Here is an 18789-nt window from a genome sequence, read left to right as displayed (position 1 = left end):
ACTGTACTTTGAATGATTGTGAGCTCTTTTGGCTTGCAATAGCATTTAAACTTTTTAGAACAGATTAAAAGACCAGTTCAAAAATTGTAAATATTGGCATTTCCGAATTGTAAATGCGAATATTGTTAATAATGGTTAAGTATTTATGAAACCAGTACTTTATAAGGAGAATTTAACTTTCGTGTCTGTACTTTATACAGCACGCACAAGATACTGTAACAGTCACACGGAACACATGGGAGTCAATTGTTTGGGCCGTCAGTAAATCGTGCTGAAATGCAGCTACGATTAATTAGCAATATTGTTTTAGTAAATTTTATTGAACAATATCACTTTTCAAAACAGCACCCTAATTACCAATCACAGCGACACATATACTGTAGTATTGTATAGTCACACATACGTCTGTTCTGTCAATAGTACCGCCTAATTATATCCTAGAATACACAGCTCCCTCTCTTTTATTTCGCCTTAAAGTATTTTTTTTATAAAAAAAAGTTGTTCAAAATATAGCCCATAATTCTTTAATTCACAGCAAAGTATAATGTGTGTTAAAAGGTTTGGTTATTAACTATACATTGGAACCTGATTTTTATTTCGCTGCTCTAAGGTTACTTCGTCTGATTTTCTATTATAGGCAGCAAAAAGTATTATTTAAAAAAATAAAGTTTTTTTTACACAATTCATGGCACAGTGAATTCAGTAATACGGTTTTCATAATTTTCCCTTATCACCACCAGATGGGACAATGCTCTATGTATTGAGGCATTTTCCGTACAGTAGATTCGTGCATTGCATGTCCTCTCCGTGTCTCTTCCTGAATGGTTGATTGGCACTTGTCTTGACCAATCCAGTGGGAGTGTGTGAGGTGTCAGACCAATTGCACTTGTGCAAGGGAGGCTGTTATTGGTCCCCAGCTCAAAGGGAAAGTGTGTCCGGGCTGTGAAAGGAACAAGTAAGCATCTGACAGAGGTGAGTGCTGCTGGAATTTTTTGTTTCTGTAGACATTCCTAACGTTTTAATTATATTTTTAATACCTGGCCTTGTTGTTGGGGTAATAATTGTTTTTCGAGGTTATCACATTCATGCAATTGCCAAATCAGCTCCATGCCAAAATCCTTGATGTTTTAGTATGTTACAGCTACAGCTAATTATAAAACATTGTATAATAGAGGTTCCCTTATCTTTATGATTGTGTTAATATGAAATCCTTTATTTGAAATATGAAATATGAATTTCTTTATTTGGCTCTTTTTTTTGTAATTTGAAAGGATAATTTTCGGTGGCGACGCCGAGCTGCAAAAAGGCAGGCCAGTATGATTTCATGTGGCAATGTATGACTTTTAATATGTAGCTTGCAGATTTTCTTTGTCAATTGGAAAAAAAATGTCATGATGTATCGACTTCCCCATTCAGTTCATCAAAGGTTTTGACACTACTCTAGATACATGATTTAATAAGCTGTGCATATTGATTTATCTGAAGGGAAACTCCCGTGGTGACGTTATACTGTCTGTTGTGGGCATGTTTCCCCATTGTTTCAAATTGACACCTTAATATAAAAAGCAGCATGTGCTGGAATTTATTAGGCGATAGTCATGCTAGCTTTGTACCTTATTATATCGGGTATTTAAAAAAAATCTTCGACGAAAACAAAGTAAAATCTCTTTATTCCTCTGCAGTCTATACTGTATGTAACAGATAAACTGTGACCTGTCCTGCCTTATATCTAAGATAATAAAGGGTTTGTGTTATTGGTACCCAGCAGTCCTTGTTTTTATACGGTAAAAATATACTTAATTTAAAAAGCTAGCTATAATACATATGAACATATGCTTAAATGTGCATCTAAAATAACTATAAGTATTGATATATTAAATTGTATAATGAAATAGTATGGAATATTAAAAAAATAACCTTTATTTGACGCTAACCCAACCCATATTTTGTGTTTTGTGCTATTGTGATTGTGGGATTGTTCACCAGGTGTGTGGATCTTACATTTAAATCTTATTTTTTATCATAAAAGAAATTACTAACCCTAAATATATTTGTTTTTTTAAGCCTATACCATAAAATGTCACACCACCTTATTTTTTGCCTTCTATTCTGCAATGAAAACAGGCTGCTAAGAATTAGAATTCTTAGTAAAAATTAGATTTCTCTACGGCATGTACAAATGGCTCTGAATACGAGATATTTTTTGCAAAAAATGTCTTTAGATACTGTTTTTATCGAGTAATAAATTAATTTTGAGCTGGTATGCCATACATGGCATATTAAGTAGAAGCAGTGAGTTAGCTTTCCAAAATCATGTTACCTTGTTACTTCTCTTGGCTGCTTTCCACTGTGCATCAGGGCTGATTTTAACATTTTAAATGAGGTTTTCAGATTTCAGAGCATCTGTTACTGCACCAAAAACCTTGCCTGATGGCTCTGGGTTGGTGTGGTTGTTCATTTTAGGTTATTTAGAAGTCTGATGAGTGGTTTGATAGGAACAAAGTCATTATAATAAATGAACTCTGCTTGCACTCAGCATCTTTATACCCCACAACAAAGTGCAAAGTTCCTCATCATTCCAGCAAGCTGTGTTAAAGCTTAAATGGTCTGCAAAACATAAATGTAAATCACTAACTTATTGGGTATTTATTTGTTATGCTACTAAATTGTGGACCTAGCCGATAATTCAAGAGGCTCATTTCAGGGCTCAAAAAAATTCAATCTCTTTTACAAACTAATTCGTCTTGTATTTATTAATTATTACATGCTTCCATCAAAAACGTTCTTAAACTTTATTTATTCATTTTGCTGTCATTAGCATCAGACTGTGCCGTTCTGAACTATATTGTGATATTCTTGATTTTATGATGGTGTCTTATGCATGGATTGCAGTGTTCACAAATAATACCAGCTTGCTTTTCCAATTGCATGTGCTCCAGGATGATTCAGCGTTGAACTGCCATGGAAGAAGCCTGCTTTGTGGAAAATTCAACCCTGCTTGGAAACAGTAACACTCACTATGGCTGCCCTCAACGTAGCTACGGAGACCGAAAAGGCACGCGCTCTGCTCCAGACCTTCAGCACTGCCTCTGTCATAGCCAGCACAGGACTGGGAATGTTTTGCTTTTTCGCCGACAGGTTCTTGCAGTTGTCCTTTGTCCAGCATCATGACTGGTTCCGTGCCATTTCGGACAATGCCGTGCATGGCATAGTAGGCCTCTGGTCCTGGGCTATCGTCATCGGGCTCAGGAAGAGGAGTGACTTCTATGAAGTCGTCTTGGCTGGGGTTCTGGCTTCCATTATCGACCTGGACCACTTTTTCTTGGCTGGCTCCCTCTCTCTAAAAGTAAGTCCCCTTTTATTCTCTTGAGCAAGGTGGCAGAGACTGAAAGGAGGGCAGAGCCATCTGAAAAATAAAACAAAGAGGGTAGGGAGAGTAGATGACTTGGGAAGTTGATCCTTAAGCCTTCAGTGTTTGTGGCCTTCCAGAACATTCAAACAACATCTTTATGTTCTGTAGCACCTTTCATGGTACATCATTTTAAGAAATGAGGCTTACATGGATATGTAGCCTCCAGAATATGTGTCCTAGTTTAACAGCATACCATGTTGGCATTAAACTTATGTTTAAAATGTGCAAACAACATCTGGACTTAATATTAAATTAAAATTGCATGTGGATTTGGTTGGAATTGTATAGATCATTTGCTCCATCGGTTGAAGTAGCAGTGAAGAAAAGCACACTCAATATTTCACACTTCTGCATTCTACACTCCCAGAATGCCTGCATATGCGCAGAACAATGACTTGTATCTGAAAGTTCTCACAGGAATCTTGCCAACACAAGTATGTACTTTAGGATTTTCACATTTTAAGATTATGAGGAAAAGGGGCTTTCCTTGAGTTGTCAATAATGGATTATGGTGTTTTCTTATTCTTTTCCAGGCTGCCCTGAACCTGCCCCATAGGCCTCCCCTGCACTGTTCCTCTCTGATCCCAGCTCTGGCCTTCTCTCTCAAGTTCCTCATGTGGGCGTGCCGGCTGAAGGACTCCTGGTGCTTCCTGCCCTGGATGTTGTTCATCTCCTTGGCCTCTCATCATGTGCGAGATGGTGTGCGCCATGGCCTGTGGATCTGTCCTTTTGGGAATACCGCCCCCGTCCCTCACTGGCTCTACATTGCCATCACCACTACCTTACCTCACCTTTGCTCAGTGCTCATGTACCTGACTGGCACCAGGGACATGATCTCCACAAAGCATGGTATTGCTATAGACGTCTGAGGTAGCACCAAGCCATTACTGCTCCACACAGTCTGAATGTACTGTATTGTATTGGTGAACTGTATGTGGTCTGCTTGTGTTATCTCATGAGAATCTTGATCTCTGAGTGTGACAGTTTTCACAAAACCACATGGAGGCCAGTGTTTCACAACCTGCTTGGAGGCCAGTGTTGAGGAATAGTGATTGGGCTTTTGGTTGCAATTTGCTGTGAAGAATGGGATTAGTGTTGTTTTAGCTTGATATTCAGCCTTGAGTCCCCCGTGTGTTTTTAAGAGTAGTGCATACTAATGCCTCCTGGTTTAAGGCATTTGTTTTTGAGCTTTTAACTTATTTTGAGCTGCTGAAGGTTCATAATTTAATCTGAAGAAATGACTTAAAGAAACGGTTTGGACCATAGACTTATTCTTGCACGTTTTCTAATGATGGACATTTAAAATATTCACAAGACCAGTTGATTTCAGTTACTGGTGTGGGAAAAAAGTGTTGAATTTCTGTTGAATTCAGTCATTTGTGTATATGCCTGCTTCACACCCCTACCCACTGCTCATTAGTTTCTTGTTTTATTAATGTTGTTACTGTGTTCACAGGATATTACGATTTGTGTGTTCATTGTGCACCAAGGCCTACTGTTTTTGTGGGCTATGAAGCAAAATTACTTTCACTGTCACTACTGCTGTCCCACTGAGCAATATGACGTAGACCTGTGGTTTTAGCTTTACAAATGGTAACACTGTACCATAAAGGCCAGACGCATCTAGGCTGTTAGTTTCCTAATGATTAAGTTTCAATTTGTCCTCTGCACATATTTATTTCTGCATCTCAATTCAATCAAATGGGATTAAGAAAAAACTGTTTAATAATCAGATTTGTTTGGGTGTAAGAATAAAGAGGCTATAGCTGATCAGGTGTTCATCTTTGTTCTGAATATTTGCACTGTATAATTGTAATTGGAATAAAGTACATGTCCAGGATCTTTCCTCAGTGGTGGTGATCTTGAGTCCTTGAGTTACAGTAGAATAGTGAGAAATTAATTCAGGCAGGTGAGGGGGTTGTGCTGCCTCAGAAATTCAATTTTTTCTTCGTACAAAACATGTAAGAAACTCTGAAAATGTCATCATGGCCTGTGGCATCCGAAAACGTGCTAGGTGATTAAACTGCTTTTTATTCTGGAATTTGCCCAAAACAAAGGACAGCACAGTATATTCAGATATGTGCACAGATGTGTGATATTTTTTCCCTCAGAGTCAATTAATTTTGTCCTTTAATCTTTTTTTTTATAGATGTGACTTTATGACATGAGACTGCTTTGCTGTAAATGAATTAAATATTTGCCTGAGTTCTGACAGCATTACTGAATCATGTACATGGAGCATTCAGAGGATACATCCTTTGAGTCAGTTTGGGTTTCCCCCCATCTTCCAAAGACATGCTGTCTAGGTGAGAGTGTGTATGTGTGTGCGTGTAGTCACAAAGCAATGTTTTGCTAGCATGTCCAGGGTGTAGTCCCACTTTACACCCCAAGCTTCTGGGATGCTTCTGGGATAGGCTCTGTGTTGCTACAGTCCTTACCAGGAACAGGTGACTTTCTGAGAAGGAATGAATGGATTCTAAGGCAGAAAAAAGTTTTGTTTGTTTCTCCCTCAATACCTTCGATCCTGTTTTCAGAGAGCAACTGAAGTACTGTTATAAGGAGTTTTTACAGAAACTCATGTAAAATGGAAGACAAGTGTATATTCCTCCAACTCCAAATTGGATACATGTCAGGATGTTTTTAGTGTCCCAGATACAATTCTGCCAAATCCTAACAGGCCACCAGACATGACATTAATGAGCTTGTGTGGAAACTTCTCAACTAATCCCAGCACAAGAGTCCTGGTAAAATCCATTTCCTTGGACTTCCTCATACAGCTTTGTTCCAAATATTGCAGACCTGAAATATTTAAGATGAAGACGGCTAACCTCACGCACACAATCATGCTGACTTCTTGTCTGATGTGAATATGCACATTTCAGGAAAGGTTGTATTATGGTCCAAGAAACATATCACTTCTATGTGCAGTGAACACATTTCAGCTCAAATGAATTTCTGACTGCGCTCCCTGGCAAGATTACCTGACATGCATGTAATGAAAACTTTGTAACAGTGTATGACATAGTATCTTGTCATGCAACTTCCAGCTGCAGTTCCTTAAAACATTCTACTAAGCCTAATGATGGTTTTACTGTTCTTTAGGGCACTGGGACATCGAATGTCTAACTGTCTTGTTAGTAGAGGTGTGAGGAAGTAGAAGCTTGGTGTTGGTTAAACAAGCAGCAGTTTTACCATTTGTCATCAGCAGTCATTTTTATCAGAGGGATAGCTCAGGTTGCTGCCATGCAGTTTTATTTTTCCCCTTCAGCGGTACATACCCGGCATCTCAATCAATCAATCTTACATCATGCTGGTTAGAAGCCTAAAGGATCACTGCTTTCTGTAGGGGTGGACCTCTTTAGTGATGAAGGCTGACATGAGTGAATTCAGAACAGGGCTCATGCAAAATTACATCAGTCTACACTGGCATTCAGCTGTAGTCCTGACCCTGCAGGAAGTTGCCCTGTGATATTTCCTCAGCTCTGGAACAGTACAGGTGATATGGTATGACAGCAGGTGTTTCCGATGTGTTTCTCCGAAGACTTAATTTGAATGATGTTGGGTGTAGCTTACATAATACCTCCATAAGTAGTAAACTTAGTTAAAAACAAAATTCTTTATAACCTGTTTTCTAAAGAATCTGCATGTATGATAATACCATATGTAGTGTTTTTTTTATATAACCATGTATTATAACAAATGATAATGAAAAAGTTAGGAATCCCAAATTGTGTTAATGTAATGTCTGTGGAAAACTGGTAGGTGGGCTGAAGTTTTGATTTTATTAAAACTGTGATGTGTCTCATCACAGAATTAAGTGTGTTTAACCTGGGCTCTGGAATATCTGCTGTTGAGAGAAAGGGATTTTTTACGTTAAGCGAGAGTGAAGATCCCCATAGAGGAATTAGCTCTCAATTAGCTCTCAAAAGAATGTTGCTTTAGCATCACTGCTGAATAGCAGTGTGCTGGATGAATTTGTTCAACTCTTTTATTGATGTGCAATAGAATATTTATTCCAGTGTCCTTATCGCTGATGCTTTTCTTTTCTGTAGTCATATTTTTTTTCTTTTAAACCTGTATAATGTGGATGCCAAGGGTATGAGGGATTGTTACCAGAGCAACCATTGTTGAACGTGAAAATACAGAGCTTGTTCCAGAACTTGGAACTTGGTAGTCTTTTTAATAGTTGACTCTCAACCTTGAGCCGAGAAAAGAAACATTATTATTTTCACATACATAACAGTATTGTATAGCTTACTCTCAGCGGGTTGGATACATTTTCTATCTACATTGGGATCATCACCCCTGAAATACCTAAATCCATCTAAATTATTGTGTCATCTGGCACATGCAGATATTAGAGTAACATTGGTTTAGTATAATGGATTCCATCATTCACTGACTTAAGGTTTGGGAGACAGCAACACCCAGGTGACAGTTCTTGTGATAAAAATTTGCTGTTATCTTTCCTATGTAGTGCATATGGTAATTATATTGCTGGTGTCTGGGACATGGCTGATTATTTCTTTAAGAAGAGTGAAACTGCTTTTCATAGCTTTTCAAAAATCTCACCTTTTCATTGTGATACCATAGTGTGCACAGTAAAAGTTTATCATGCTACTTCTCTTCAAAACATTTGTTTTACATTGGTTCCTTGAACAGAGCAAATGTTTTATTTAGACACAGTTAATTACAAAATAATTTGCCTGTGTTTCATCCATCTAAAACAGTTCTTTGGTAAAAGAACATAGGTTTAATTAACTACTTTAAACATATCCCAATACACAAGTATTTAGTAATAGCAGAACAAGTGATAATTTTGAATTGCAACATGTCTACATAATGTATTTAAAATGCATTTTAATGGCTAAAAGTTAAAAGTTAAATTCATTTTAATTAAATTATGAATTCATAATTATTTAATATTTATAATATTATGCACAGGATTGGCTATTCTTAAAAATAGTTTGATCTATTTCCCCATTTTTAATAAAAGTATTTTTTATACATCCTAAATGTTTTCTGTAAGACCTAAGTGAAACCGAGACCTGCTCCTGTTAGTAATTAATTTTATTTTGTTTGTAAAGTAACTATGTACCTAGGCACGTTATCTGTTCATAATCATTTTCTCAAGAGTTTTACTGCTTGTAATCTAATATCAGATTGGCCTGCTCCTTATTTACCATCAGTAGTACTGAAATAGGATGAGTTAATGCTTTAGGGATTCTCTTTGCTGTTTAGGATTGCAGAGCAACTATCATGTGAAGACAAAAAAACACTAACCCAGTCAAGCTTTGATTGACACAAAGAAAGGGAAGAGTGGATTAAGGCTTTTAATTAAAAAAAAAACATTCAATGGTTTGAGGTTTTCAATAGAGCTGGATTTCAATGGTGCTGATACAGCCTGTAACTCAAGGTCAGATGGTGATCCACAGAAGTAAGTGAAAACTATGTACAGACCATCCATTTACAAACTTTGATTTTGGTATTAAAAATACTGATTTTTTTAAAAAGGTCCAGTCCAGTACGAGTTTACTTTCCGTATTTTTGTCAAATTGCCCACAGGTATTGACAATAGGATTTTGTAAGGCTGAGATCCATATTATTATTGAATTTCTCCTCCAATCAATAAAACCATATATTAACTCGTGATTCTGTTTCTCCTTGTGACCTTATTTCAGGATTTTTATCATATAAGCACAATAGCATAATCTGCCCACAAGATGGCAATTGTGAGTCTACATACTTATAATTATGTTTTCTTTTTTTAACGGACAAAAACACACACTTGCATTATATACTGATGAAAATTTAGCAGTCAAAATTTAACAGTAGTAGATGGGAGCATATATTTATTTTCATCTTAAGTAGTCAGCAGATGAGTTTGTTGATTGAGTAGTCATGTTCCACAGAATAAAATACTGAGCTCAAGTCTCATAAAACCAGCAGATGCTCGATGTTTGTACTTGAGTTATTAAAATTGTTAAAATGAGCTGAACTCATTGATCTTATACAGTATAAGCTATATAAATGGTTATAAAAAAATTCATGATTTTTTATTAATGCTAATGCAAAAGCTATTACGTGAATAATAACAATCACCTGGCTATTGGAATGATTCAAGGAGAGATGTTGCCTAGTGAATGAAATATTCTGCTTCTACAATCAAACATCAGGAAACTGACTCGGGGATAGGCTACTTCTTGGAAGACAAAGTATCACCACACCAACCCAGGATCATTATATCTATCTTATACATCTGTGTAATTGTTTGCAGTCTGCAGTGGCTACAGCCAGAAACAATATAACTCAACAATAAATCAACAGAATGACTAAAGCTTACAATTTGCATACAAATGACTTGCAAGCTCTGAGGCCACTCAGGGGTAAATTTAACAGCTGAATGACTAACGCACCATCTTCTGTGGTCCAAAGAACATCTGAGTGTGGTGGAGTGTTTTATCCAACAATAAAAGGCAGAAGATGTCACGGTGAGTGTTAAGCTGACTGCCATAGTATTCAAGCCAACTAATAGGGCAGTGATGATGACGAAGGGAGACGTCACCTATAAAACATAAAAATGCTTTGCACATTGCAGGCTGCTTTACTGTTCAACTAAACAAGCCAACAGCTTTTTAAAGTTTTTCCATTCCCATTAGCCAGGGTGGGGGTGTTCAGTTCCAATTGGACAATGCAAGTCTGGATAGTGCCAGGCTTATAATGGCAGAACTTCAGGAAAACAATGTCTAAATCTTGGTATGGCCAAATTTAGGTCTTGACCTGAATCCAGTAGAATATTTGCAGGCAATGCCATTAACAGGAGTTACAAATGATCCACCTTTGCCAGCTGGCTCCAGCACCACTGGAAGAGAGATGGAACATCCCACAGCAGTCTACCAGAGGCTGATCAGTCCTACTGTAAGTGTCAATGCTGTGTTAATCTGCAGGGATGTCATACTTGAAACTAATTTTAAAATGCTTTCATTTTGAAAGTGTAACATTTCATGCTGGAAACTTATCAAACAGAAAATGTGAAAAAATACAGATCAAAGAATTGTGATATTGATTATTACAATCTGAGATAACATATTGTACAGGGGAGCCCAACTGGGTATTCAAAGGCTACTGTCCTACAAGGTTTAATAGATTTTTTTAAATCTCAAGCTTCTTAAGAACAAGGAAAGGCTTCAACTTGTTCAATAATGTGATTAAGGACACAGGTGGAATTAAATTATATTTTAATGATATTAGGGCAAAAAAGAATTTGTAGAAATCCTAATTTTGAAATATGATGTATGCGAGTTGCACTTTTTGAATGCCCCAAATGTAAATTTACAAAATTCAAAAAAGTGACCAGTTTCTAAAGATCATGAACACTTATAATTTATTCTTGAAGTAAATATGTAGTCTAAGGGCTGAAAGGTGGATTTGTGTCTTATATAATCTCTATTTCAAATCACTTGATTTAACTCCCCTGCTTAATTGATCACAATGGAATTTTGCCACAGCTTTACAAATAGGAAATATTAATGGTGGTCTTCAATACTACTATAAATAATATTAATAATAAAAATAATAAAAAGTTGCCAACTACATATCAACCAAACCTCTCATATATTTTACATTCATTCACTAATCTTGCACCACAAAATAATCACATACTTATTCACAGGTGATGTTATACTTAAAAATATTTAATTAAACCCATTAACCCCAGTGTTGCATTTCTTTTGTGTATCTATATATACTACATACTCATTTTCCTGTAACAGTTACAGATGCTTTAATAATCTGCAATTATCAAATGGATTAACATCCTTAATCATATAATCTTATTAGAATACATGTGAATAGAAACAAATTCTAAACTCACTGTGAAAGTGTCAGTAAGAAAGACATGGTTGTTACACAAGGAACTGACATTGGACCAGCATGTAAATAAAGGATCCAGAATACCAAATGTGCTGGCATGCCCTCAGTACAAACAGTGTGGGGACTTGAAACCAGGCCATTACTCACAACACATCTGATACAGAAAAGGTAACGTTGCACTTAGGCAAACAGAATATGCTGTAGCTTTATTGACCTATGTGACTTCAGCACATATTTTAACTTACACTGGTGTTATGCCAGACATTTCCTTGAACTTCAGTCCTTGTTCTTTCTTCCTTATTATTGGTACGATCTGGCCAATCGAGCCGAGGGTGAAATGGGACTGTGTTCTTGACGAGTTTGACATAGCTTATCTTATTCATCAGAAATACAAACAAAGCCAGAGTTCAGAGCTTGCAATTGATGTTTTCTTGTCAGTGCCGAGAGTGGCCTTCCATTTCTCATTTAGATCAGGCATTGAACCTTGGAACAGAACCCAGCAGGATGCTGCTTTCATTTAAACTGGAACCTTTTATGGTACTTAAACACCTTAGATCCTTTAGACACTTGTTAGCTTCTTGAAAATGGTAGTATAAATTCTTTGGAAACTCTGTTGAACTTCTTAACACCATTTTAGAACTTAGAATTTCCCATACAAGAAGGAATACATTTTTTTCCAACAGAGTGAAACACACCCTCTCTTCCAGGATGTAAAACAATGAAAATGGCTGAACAGAAAATTGTCCAACAATGTGCAACATCAAAAATTAATTGATTGGATTTTAGGTTTTAATTTCTTAATAAAATTAATTTAAGGATTTATGTTTCATATATACAGTATGGAGTGAAAGCCAGACACATGCTCTATAGACGTCTGCCTGCTATTGTATTAAAAATAAGCAAACAATGTAGCAAAGAAATCATAAATAAAAGGCAGCAAAAGGTCCTACAGTATATACAGTATAGACAAACATGATATGCTACACTCAATAAATCAGCAAACTATTTATTTATGTGATAAATCTTTTATTTCACAGAATTACAAACATGGATAGTGACAAAAACAGCTTATTCTTTATATTGTCGTACACAAAAAAAGCACGATATACATTTACACAGGGCTTCTTTTAAACTAAAATTATCAAAACCAACAATGGAAATGACAATTTTATGAAAGAGCTGCCTATAAAACAATTTAAAGGGAACAGTTGCCAGTTTTTGGTAGAAATGCTTAATGCAAATTGTGTATCATACACAATCATACACAAGGTTCAGTAACAGGTAAGGAAATTGCACTGTAAATGAATTACCATCAAAGAAACAGAGGAAGGGACTACCTCATTTACATAACCCTAACTACCTAGATTCTTTTCCCTTAAGCTTTATACCACCAAAAAGGAAATGCATGTTTCAGCCTATCATCAGTTTACCCATTGCACTAATACAAGCAATTACAGTATGCAATGTTACTTTGTCAGAATGATCGGAGGTAGATCCCTTATTGATACAGGACATTATAATAATATAAGCATAAGATCTGCTAAACCATAAAAAAGGATTAATTTGAATGTCACGTTGTATATGAACAGATATACCTTGACAACAACATCTCCACACCTATCAAATTTGTATTTTTAGTGGTGTTGGGAAAGGGGATTTCTTTAAGTTGGAACATGTATTCCTGCCAAACACCTAGCAAATACAATTCTACATCTTTTCACAGTAGACACATTAGTCGTGTACTTACAGCGATGAGAAGTGAACCTAGGGCAAGGATAAATGAGAGAATTACTAGTTTCAGTGCTTCAAGCAAGAAAAAAAAAGATTGACCTATTTACCACTTTAGTACAGTGCTGACAGATGATGTTAAAAGAAAGAAAAAAAACATTTTTTACTGTGGAAAACAACTGAAAACCATAGTAAGTCAACAAAGTATAGCTGTTAAATGTAAAAAGATAGCTCATAAAACAAAAACATGTATTGGCAATCCAGAAACTAACGAAAACAAAAATACTGTACTTTTAAAAATAATTGCTATTCATCTGAGAAGTATTAAAGTACTAATGGATTCATCAATTTTGTATAATCAATGTGATACTCTTGAAATAGTGTAAAACAAAAAGTTGGACATTTGGACTGATTCATACTGTAAAACACCCAATAAATGGATCTTTTAAACTGCAGAGTCTAGTTATAATTTTCTATGACACGTTTTTTATAATTTATAATTTAAAAGTTATAAATCAATGGGAAATATTAACAGTTAAAAATACTAATTTCACTTTGTGAGGTTCATTGCCTGGTTTTTGATGGTGTTGTGCAACATTCTTAAATAAACTACAACATTTGTAGTTCTAGTACTGCAAATATTTATGCTAGCAAAAAATGGCCTCAAAAGGCATCAAATAAAAATAACACCATAATTCTCGGTTTTGATACAGGAAAGCAAGTGGGTCTGCTGCTTGCACAGCGCCAACGTATCTGATCAACACCATAACCTCATTTAGCAGCCTTTAGCATCTTGAAATTATTAGTGTCGAAGATGGGTTTTAACATTGAGAAAATGTCTGTGTTGATTCAAGAACCTCGACAGACAAGCTTTAAAGTGTAACCCTTAATCTCTTTCAGTGGATGGGAAGAAAGGAAAAACACTAGCCCCATTAATGATGGCCTAGACACATTTTGAACTTAAACTGAACACATGTATTTCTACTCTCTCATGATGTTACCTTCAATTAGTAAAACAAAATACCACTGCTAAACACCTTTCAAAACTCCACATCTTCAAAGAACACAAAGAGCATCAAAAGACATTTTAACATAATACTTTGTGTGGTGGCAACAAATTTTTCAACTTATTTTGCTTGTAACCATTAGAGCTGTAAAACAAAGTATACAAATGTACAAATGCAAGTACAGGGTATCTTTATAAAGGGCAGGAAAATAAAGCAAATGTCTTTCCTGAATTCTAAATCGCATTAAGCTCAGCCTTGCAGGCACTCACGTTAGGATATCAGAAAAAGAAATAGCATACGTTGAATCATAATAGTGTAATGCTGATAATACATACTTGCGGTATGCACCTTTTCTAAAATTTTATAGTAAGGTCCATTTCTCAAAATCCATTCAAAAGGGGTTAAAGGGGCACAAAAGAAAATGGTTTACTAATTATCTGGACAAAATATCAGTTTCATAATGTAGATTTCACAATCTGCAGAATACCAGACTAGTATTAATGTAGGAGTTGAGAGTATTATATACAAATTCAAGGAAAATAATTGGGATAAGTAATTTGGTCAGAATGTTTGAAAGGGTGATGAATATTAGTAAAAATGATTTCTTTAGTTTCAACAAAGATTGGTCCAAATTAAACACATTGCAATTTAAGCTCCCAGTTAACTATAACACACCATATAACATTGCTTGGTAACCTGTTTTGGAAAAGATCAAATACGTTCAACCTTTTCTTTTAGTAAGACCTAATATTTACTTGCTTCTTTTAATAGTATTCAGGTTATATATTTATATAAACCCTTTTATATAAATTTATAAACAGTTTTTAGCATACTTCCATATAAGATTTACTTGGAGAAAGGTTAAACTGTTACAATTAAATGGAAGGACTGCATTACTAAAAACAACCCATATTAAAATTGGGATTTCATTTGAAACTTAAAGCATACAAATGCATCTGTTCACATTTTAACAGAGAATTATTGATTCATCATAGAGGCCACATAGCAGCCAGAAAGAGTTTTTGACAAAAATCGCAATTGCAAATCAGCTATCATTACCTCCGACTCCAGAGACTCCACAGCACACTGAACATAAGACCTATTACAATCAGTTCGTTATACTACCCTCTGAGATAAACTGGCAGGTACCTGTGCAGACGCTGAGCTCCATCCAAGAAAACAGACTTTTCCACTTCCCTGTAGAGTATTCAAAACAAAATTAGCTCCTACCATTCAACATTAAACTTAGTGCGACAGGACAAACTCAGTAATTAACACCCCCTTTTTTCTCCTCCATGACATTCCAATATGCACAAAATCACTACAATTGAGATTTCTGCACCCTGCCCACTAGATTTCTTTGTACCTGAAGAGTAAATCCTGGTTTAACCTGCAATCTTTGACAGCATGTTTATTAAAACATTCCAAATACAGAAAAAAAAACAATATTAGATTGGGTAATGCAAGAAGAAATCCAGTGGGGTAATGCAAGACAGATCTCTTACTGTATTTCCATGTCCTCCACTGGAAGTCAAAACCATCTTACAGTGCTGTTCACGAACTTCATTTTTTCCTTTATGCGTTGCTGTATGAGCCTGCACTACAATCCCATCGCCACTGTACTGATCTCTCTTTAGTAAAAACTGCTTTTCTTTTGCTAAATTCAGGGCTCAGATCTTCCCTCTAGTTTTCAGAACAGCTGCTTTTTAACTTGCTGTTTTATTGTGCTTTTTTGCTTAACTACTCTTTTTTAAAGTACTTTCAGCACTTAATGTCTTAATTTCAGAAAATACCCTACTTTAAAAAATTCAGTTTTCTTGTTCCATTATTGCTCCCCCATAACAGTATAAACGCTTAGAAAAAAGTTAAGTAATTTTCATATTTTAAAAATCTCATACTGTAAGAGTACAGAAGGATTATTTTAGAATTTTCCAAATTTTCTAAATTATTAATCACACAATTATGAAACAACAGAGCTTGAATTGTCTTTTCAATAACTGTCAACAAAAATACAAGATGCAAATGTTAATCATACCAAGAGATGTTTTGTTTACATATGCTAAAACAAACAATATAATATGGAGTTATGTACTGTACATCTTGTGATTAACAAGTTTGAATTTGTTTGAAATGTAAAAAGGGGAGCATGATATAATTCTTAATCTTGATTGCACTAAATCAATAAAATCATTATTATTAGTTTCATCGTGAAGCACAAACCAGAAAAAACAAGTGGAAACTAAATAGAAGTGCGTTTAAAACCGAGATCAGGAAGTTTTTGTTTATGCATTGGACTGTGGGTCTAAGTCTAAAACAATGCATCTAAACTGAAACTCATCACATAATATATGGCTGATTTGTAATCTGGACCATCTTTAAGAACTCAAAAGAATAAAAATGTCAAAGTGTAATAAATGAGCTGAAGTCGGATGAAAACAGAAGAGACAGGGATCCCCAGTATCAGAACATCATAAGCAGAAGAGATGCACACCACTGAGCATTGTCATAAATTACAAACACCCATGAAATAAATTTTTTAAACAGTGAAGGGTGCTGTGAACGTCTCATTAACAATACCCCAGTGGAAGAATTTTTCCACAGGCCTTAATTAAAATCTGTCTTATTCCTCCGTGCTTCAGAACTTTGAGGCGTTTTCATTGACGCACTGCTTAATGTATTGCACAAATTGGTGCTCTCACTTTCAGCAGACCTTAGTGGTCTTGATATTTTTTAGCAATGCACCATGAAACACTAAACATGTCAGATCTAAATGCACATATTTCTTTAAGAATGTAAAAAATCAGGAAAATCAAATCCTAGGAAGGTTGTGCATATGGTCATTTAAAAAAACATCACCTAAAAGTGCTGACACACAAACAAGTTGACTCCAAACAGGTAATACTACTGAAATATCCCGACAATTCAATACATCAATTACAAAAAAAAGAACAATTAGTGGATAGAGATATCAAAGACCTCAGCACATAATACAAAGCACAATTCCTCTAAACTGAAAACACTGCACATGCAGTATTTTCTAGCTTGTATACCTCAATTCTGCTTGTACCTTCTGACATACAGTAAAGGTATTTTTTTAAACTTTCTGCTTGAAAAAATCCTGTCAGCTTCCCTCTTCACCAACTCAACTTCAGCTTGAAAACCATTACTCCAGTATCAACCACAATTGAAAACAGCAGCAGAAAACTGATTAAGTACAGTCAATTACAAAATGTTTCCTACCCTTTAAAAGCTAGACGTTTGACATTTTATGCGAGTTTGATTCAAGCCAAAGCATATCATTGACCACACCTGTCTGTGGACCAGGCTCTCAGAACACAAAAATATGTATTATTCGTTTTTTTTAAATGTCCCCTTCTCCTGTATCCAGCATGCAAGGAAAAATGACTGAATGATTAGCTTTAGATCTAGAAGTCCATCCAATCCCCATTCCAGCCAAGCCAGTGAATTGAGCATGGAGTTGTCTCAGAAGGGTGTAATTAGGCACTGGATTAACTGGTAGAGCAATCAAGTCTTCAACTGATCCAACAGTTCGATTTCCTTTCCAAGTCCATGTGTGCTTCTTTGATAAACTCCCCAGAGGATCCCTTACAAAGATGAGAGAAATCCTACAACTGATACTGAGTCCATACACACTGCACCAAACTCCAAACAGGCCATGCTGTTATTTAGAAATTGTCACACTGTAGCAGCTGTATTGCATTTCTGAGACAAATGTGTTAAAACCACCTGAAAACTGTCAGAGCATTGGTACGCAAAACGCCTCTCACCTGACTTATCAATATCACCAAGAGCAGTGGCTCCGAGCAATGGGGTTTTTGCTTCCAACTCATTTTTTTTAAAGCTAGAAAATAATACCTGTACATAATGCCCCCAAATCTAATTTGCTTAGCAGAATAGCAAGATTTTTCACAGCAGTCCAAGATAGTATCATCAGAATGAAAGGCATGCAGAGATCTGTCCAAAATGTTACAGGATGACCAGGTTTTCAACTGATGGTGAGTAAATATAGGTCCTTCGAGTATAAGCTGAAGGTGCTGTTGTAGTCTCCGATCATTGTGCTACAAAGTTGCTGCATATCTATAAAAACCACTGAAAAAGTGGAAACTGAAACCTGAAACCATTACTAGCACCACAAGGCACTTGAGAAAAGCGTTGTGGGTCTCATGTCTTGAGCCTTGCTCTGTTTTATTGCTTTTACTGGCAGTGGTGATACTGGCAGAGGACACCCTATAAGGGTTGACATTGGAAAACGCCAATCTGTGCATCTAGAAATAAAGAAAAAAACATTATCAGAACCTTTTTAAAGATGTTTAAAAGTGTTAATTTCTGATCATTATAAACTGCATCTGTGCCATGCAAATTACAGACTGGAAAGTGATATAAAGAGCATTGCTAAATCACAGGGGTATATACAATTCTGGTAAATCACTGAAGACAGTTCAGAGAAATGTAATGAAAGATTTGTTCAAAATCCCAGTCTAACAGTAGTGTAGGAGCAAAAGGAGCAGATGGGTTCTCATTACTAACCTTACTTTCTTATGTTTTTATATAGCATGTCTAATGCAACCAGTAATATTGAAACTAACTCTGTTAACTTGGATTTTGTGGTAACTGAAATCTCTAGAACTGGAACATTTTAAATGTAATTGCTGCTGACATGAGGTACGTGTTTGTCAGTGTGAGTTCTCTTGTAGATCTTGAAGTAGAAAATAAGACTCTCAAGCAAAGGAAGTCAGTTGCTTTACGGAT

At 35.8% G+C, this 18789-nt stretch overlaps 2 protein-coding genes across 7 annotated transcripts in view; one reads left to right on the top strand and one right to left on the bottom strand.

Annotated features, from left to right (window-relative positions):
* Positions 1 to 870: 870 nt before the first annotated feature.
* tmem267 (transmembrane protein 267) lies at positions 871 to 8045 on the top strand. Of its 4 annotated transcripts, XM_088912164.1 has the most exons (4): positions 943 to 972; positions 1272 to 1334; positions 2940 to 3346; positions 3946 to 8045. In XM_088912164.1, exons 3-4 carry the CDS (start codon positions 3020 to 3022, stop codon positions 4279 to 4281), a joined length of 663 nt encoding a protein of 220 aa, XP_088768290.1. In that variant the 5' UTR covers positions 943 to 972; positions 1272 to 1334; positions 2940 to 3019; the 3' UTR covers positions 4282 to 8045. The 4 variants fall into 4 exon arrangements, with proteins under 4 accessions (XP_088768289.1, XP_088768290.1, XP_088768292.1 ...); XM_088912163.1 differs by lacking the exon at positions 1272 to 1334 and having other exon boundaries at positions 871 to 972; XM_088912166.1 differs by lacking the exon at positions 943 to 972 and having other exon boundaries at positions 1153 to 1334.
* Positions 8046 to 12289: 4244 nt separating this feature from the next.
* Positions 12290 to 18789, bottom strand: part of il11ra (interleukin 11 receptor subunit alpha) — a 45359-nt gene continuing 38859 nt past the window's right edge. For all 3 annotated transcript variants that reach the window (XM_088911718.1, XM_088911720.1, XM_088911719.1), the window contains exon 12: positions 12290 to 18305. The gene's annotated coding sequence lies outside the window, so the exon portion shown is untranslated. The remainder of the gene's footprint in view (positions 18306 to 18789) is intronic.

Source organism: Atractosteus spatula, chromosome 3, assembly GCF_055471065.1.
Source record: "Atractosteus spatula isolate fAtrSpa1 chromosome 3, fAtrSpa1.hap1, whole genome shotgun sequence".
Lineage (NCBI taxonomy): Eukaryota > Metazoa > Chordata > Actinopteri > Semionotiformes > Lepisosteidae > Atractosteus > Atractosteus spatula.
This window is presented reverse-complemented; position numbering and strand designations above follow the sequence as displayed.

Bases quoted from the DNA above. Each gene is read 5' to 3' on its own strand.
- tmem267 (XM_088912163.1), top strand. From the start codon at position 3,020: ATGGCTGCCCTCAACGTAGCTACGGAGACCGAAAAGGCACGCGCTCTG. The intron at 3,347-3,945 runs GTAAGTCCCCTT...ATTCTTTTCCAG, and splicing joins CTGGCTCCCTCTCTCTAAAA to GCTGCCCTGAACCTGCCCCA.